At 44.1% G+C, this 5,000-nt stretch overlaps 1 protein-coding gene across 7 annotated transcripts in view; it reads left to right on the top strand.

Moving 5' to 3' along the window:
* The window catches only part of LOC147024547 (C-Jun-amino-terminal kinase-interacting protein 4-like), a 200,888-nt gene that overhangs the window by 161,526 nt on the left and 34,362 nt on the right, over positions 1-5,000 (top strand). For all 7 annotated transcript variants that reach the window (XR_015059080.1, XM_085884562.1, XM_085884563.1 and 4 more), the window contains 3 exons: positions 938-1,120; positions 2,241-2,418; positions 2,642-2,764. Coding sequence is in view for 6 of the 7 variants with exons in the window: in XM_085884562.1 (XP_085740688.1) it covers positions 938-1,120; positions 2,241-2,418; positions 2,642-2,764 (484 nt within the window). In the remaining variant the exon portion in view is untranslated. The remainder of the gene's footprint in view (positions 1-937; positions 1,121-2,240; positions 2,419-2,641; positions 2,765-5,000) is intronic.

Genomic DNA, 5,000 nt, shown 5'->3' on the forward strand with positions numbered 1-5,000 from the left:
ACATGAACCAATTGCTTAACCCTACTTTTCGCTTTGCATGCACAGGGTAACAATGAATGTTGTCAACTAAATGTTGACAAGTGTATGTTTGCCATCGTGGGAAATGAGATGTGTCTGACATGTGGAGTGTACCCCTTTGCCATTAAGCAAAATAATATCAAAGCAAAAAAGAGGTTTATTTTTGCAATACATTTTATCTATTTTTGTTTGTAGTGCACAATGGCCTTGTCAGTTGATGTCGAGTTGAAGAAACTCGTTCTCATGGTTGGATGTACAAGATGATTGGAGGATTTGCTAGGTGGTCTTGTTGGAGAGATATTGTAAGAATTTTTTTTTTTTTTAAAAGTCCTTTTTGAAGGTGGGAACAAGGTCATGATCTTATTAACATTAGGAGAGGGTAATGCTGTTGCATCCTACCTGTTGGAAGGATGGGGATGTTTTTCAGCAGAACCTGGAATGGGGGTCCTCCAGAAAAGTCAAAAGATCATTGATCTATTTTATTGATGTCGACCAGAAAGATTTGTTTGATGATGCTGTCTTAGTATTATGGACCAAATATTAAAATCAAGTTATTGATTGCAAAAACGAATGTTTCCTCATTTATACAAATTAAAAATTTCAACTTCGCATGATTTGAGTGTTTTCAAGTTGTCATCCTGGTAATCAAATAAATACACAACTGAGCAACACAGTGAGGAAGTCTTGCATGACCACGAAAGTGACCAACAAATGCATGTGTATCTTCCCAACAGGTCAGAGGTTGGATAACTTACTGATGATTCGCTGTTATGGATGCCATCGTATTGTGGATACGTTGGTCCCTGAGCATGGGAAAGGGTGCGATAGACAGGATTGGATGATAACTTTGAAGGCTGTTGAATGAAAAGATATACTTATGAGCATGTGTTTAATAACCAACACTATATTGTGTTTTTAGGAGCACGTGAGACCGATTATTCCAGTGGAGAGGATTTTCAACATGACCTCTCGCCTGCTGTACAACAAGAGTTGTGTGATGGTTTCATGGAGGCCACTGGTAATCAGGTTGGCGTGGAAGGAAGTTCTAATGACGGTTCTACGGAAACAGATGGTGATAATCCACCATGGGACACGCATTCAGGTATACTTATGAAGAACACGGCAGAGGTTTCAAAGAAACACATCCTTCTGTGTATATGACAATTTGAACATTAGGGTTAGTCAATGTAAAAACTTAAAGGCAAAAGATTGCTGAACAGTCATGAGGATTCGGTGGTTGTTGTTGTTGTGAGGTTTAAGTTTAATAACTGAACCTTTTTTTCTCTTCTTTGAATATTACCTGCAGCACTGCTTTAGTCTCTACCTCCACCACTGAAGGTGAAGGAGGTTATGTTTTCACCCCTATCTGTTTGTGTGCAGGATATCAAAAAGTTATGGACAGATTCAGTTGAAACTTGGTTGACTGGTTGGGTGTGTAACAAGGACGAATTGATTCGATTTTGGTGAAGATCCCAATCCGGATCTGGATGCGAGAGTTATTTAATTTCTAACTGTTTCTTCACCATTGAGAGATGGAGCCAAAAACGATATATAGCATGATATTTCAAAAGTGTATTTGGCCTGATGTGTTCTCGTGGATCAGACATTGCAGGGCGGAGGTATCCACTCTACCGAGTGCCCTTCTAGTTACCCTCGCCGAAGGAGAGTGTATTGCTTTTGGGTCTGTTTGTTATCTTGCCAAAACGAAGTTTTTGCAATATCTCAAATATCTCACCACTATATCTCAAAAAGTGACCAACATGGTGAGACTTTTCCATTGGAAAGTCATAAATACATGAAAATGTCATGGTGTAATGCCATTTTATTGATTTATATTCACAGTATATTGAGATAGAGCTTCAATGAAAGCCCCCAAATATATCAAATGCTTGGCTAGATCACTTTATATCATGTCGATAGTTGAAGAGCAGCTGGATCATGTACATTTATGGGATTGTGTACATTTATAACTGCAATGTTGTATCCTTTAATTTATATCTGTGTACATTTACTTAAATGTGTGTATTTATATCTACAAAGTGGGAGGATCATTTGATGGACGTATGTTTGGAAACTAGATCGAGTGGTTTTTCCCGAGGTATCAACAAAATGACTTTATCAATAATGTACAACACTTCAATGCCATAAAAATAGTGAGAAAACAATACATCGCTGCTTGTGTGTTCCAATCAGGGTGTGCTTTGTGTCTTCTGCATTTCCAGGGCACGCAGAAACAACTACAGAGGGAAGGACAGAGGAAGCAGTGGAAGCCACGGAAGTTGTGACTGCAACGGTTTGTGATGGGATGGTTTCCGAAGTGACTTCATCAGAGACATTCACCGAGCATGTTTTCACAGATCCTCTCCCGGATAATTATGAGACTCCACAGCTGCAGTCTGAGTAGGTGACTGATTGTGGTGGGGAGGGAGATGCTTAACATTATAGGATATAAAATGTTAAATTATTTCTTATTTGACTCCTTTATGTGTAAATGAGGTATTATATTAGTTCATACTTGTAAACTTATTATTCTCTCATTACCAAAAGCGAATTATATTTGTTCTGAATGCTTACCTTTGCCATTCACATTATCCTTGTCTGTCTGGACTTTACTCAAATGTAGGGAAGCTGATGTCGTCCGTGACGGTGTCCGCCTGCTTCCTGCCGAGCTTGAGCTGATGTACCGGGAAGCAGGAAAGATGAACAGCCTGCTACCAACAGTGTGGCTCGGTGCACAAAACGGTTGGTATGTGGTACTTGCCCACACCAACTGCATTCTTAGCTCTGACATCATCCTGCATTTTGGATTGCATCTCTTTATGAAACTCTGCTCTTTTGATGAATGGTAGTGCATTTCATTTGTACATCATTTTTTTGAATTGCAGTTGAATGTAGTTTATAAGATTGGCAGAATAGCTTTGAAGTTTGTGCACTCGCCTTTGAGCTGTACAGCATGGGTTTGAATCTTATCCCAGCTACAAACTGTCATCCTCTTATTTAATATGCAGGGCGAGCCATCAATGTGTGTGCCATCCATTGGAAGGATATAAAGCCAGAGAACTTGTCTGCCAGTACTGAGAGTGTTGGTGGACTTTTAATGTCCATGGTGTCTTTCGCAAAGAGGAGGCGAGTTATCACCGTTAGCCCAAACAAATTCCAAATTACTAACAGTAGAATGTCAGGATGGACTGACTTCCACAAAGATTGGGGTCATAACCTTTCCGTCCCAACTGATCCATTTCTTCTTCGTTAGTATGCAGCACAAGGTTGCGGGGTAGCATCATTAGCTGAAGGCATGGCTGTGCCTCTGATGCAGTGCCCTCTGCTGCTTAGGGCAGGAATTTTGAGTTTAGCTGTGGTGCCGGTGGTGGCTCGCCTACTTTTCATGAAGGACAACATGGATTCTTTAACTTCCACCAACGAATGGTGGCAGAAGGAATGCCTGTTTAATGTCCATCCACGGGATGATACACACATTGATGAATCACACTGCCGATGAAACCCCAGGATGACAGTCTATAGGTGGGTCAGGATTCAAACCCTGGCTATAGACAGCTTATAGGTGCGTGTGTGTACCTATCTCGAGGCCATCCTGTCAGCCACTTATCCCATAAGAAGTCTAATGTAGTTTGTTGTTATATTTGGTTGACAAGATATACAGTATATTCAGACATATTGTTGTGGGCCGGGTATCGGTGGCAAGCACGACCGCTAGATGGAGCTGCAAAGTCGACTCCACCGAACACCCGGAATTCAGATCGTTACCCTTGGATAACTCGGAAGGTACGGGTCCCTCACAGGACCGTGAATTGTCAATAAATCAACCGCGTGGGCACAGAGTTATTTGCCAAACGTCAAAATACCTAGAGGCCCACGTGGCGATCTACCGAGTATTCACACACCCTCGACGGAGCTCGAACGGGACGAGCCGTAACCGGGCTCGACCCGTGCATAACCCGAGCGGATGGTTACCGAGGTCCCGTCGGTTCAAACGTACATCTACAGCAGCAATGGCCTTTTTAATTCCCCAACGCACCATGCTAAACCAATGAAGGAAAGGACGAGGACGAGCTGAAACCTTCAACAAATGGATATTTATTTATAATAGGTGGGGAAGGAACACGTAAAGGGCAGAGTTAAACCAACAATAAGAGATGCAAATAATGTACAGCAAAAGCACTTAACCATTCCTACTTATAGACAGGGCCCACAGGACACACACACGCACACACAAATACCCAAAAAGAGAGATTGACCTTGAGGTCTCCACCGAAGGTTCCCAGCTCGAGGACAGATGAGCTGAGAACCAGAGCTTTCTCGGACCTTCCTGCCTCGTGCGGTCTTCGACGTCCGCACCTTTCCGGAGCTCCAGTCACCAGAAGACGGAGTAGGGCAGCCAGACGCAGACCAGCGAACCAGACCATTGCCAGCGACGGCACGAGGCCAGACTAGCGACGAGACAAGATGAGATCAGACCAGCGACGAGACGAGACGAGACGAGATCAGACCAGCGCCAGCCACGAGATGAGGCCAGACCAGCGTTGAGAGATCGATCCAAGAGCCAGACCACGCGCTCGAGCTGACAGAGCACCAGACTACTCACTCGAGGAGACGGGGCGCAATTATTTCTTCTCTATCCCTTCGTCCTCTTTCTCGGGTGCGGTCCGCTCATCGCCCATTGGCTGACAGGGGCGCCAATTCTGCTGATTGGACTGGGGGGGGGGGCGACGGCCCCTCAAACAAGGAGTGGAATATGGTCCTGCGTGGGCTATGCCTCTTGGCCGACCGTCGGCAATCTTGCTCGCATCTCCCTGATTGGGCGAGAGAGACGTCAGGTCCTCGTGAACTCTGCCCACGTACGTGCTGACGCGCACGTCGGCAATGGCGACGGTGTGAGGAAGCGAGGTGAAGGCATGTTGTTGTAGTTATCGTTGATGTAAAAATAAAAGAAAACCCTGACTATCAAAATAACTCCGCAACGC

This window comes from Eptatretus burgeri, chromosome 6 (genome assembly GCF_056783735.1).
Source record: "Eptatretus burgeri isolate ZD-2024b chromosome 6, Ebu_testis_v1, whole genome shotgun sequence".
Classification (NCBI taxonomy): Eukaryota; Metazoa; Chordata; class Myxini; order Myxiniformes; family Myxinidae; genus Eptatretus; species Eptatretus burgeri.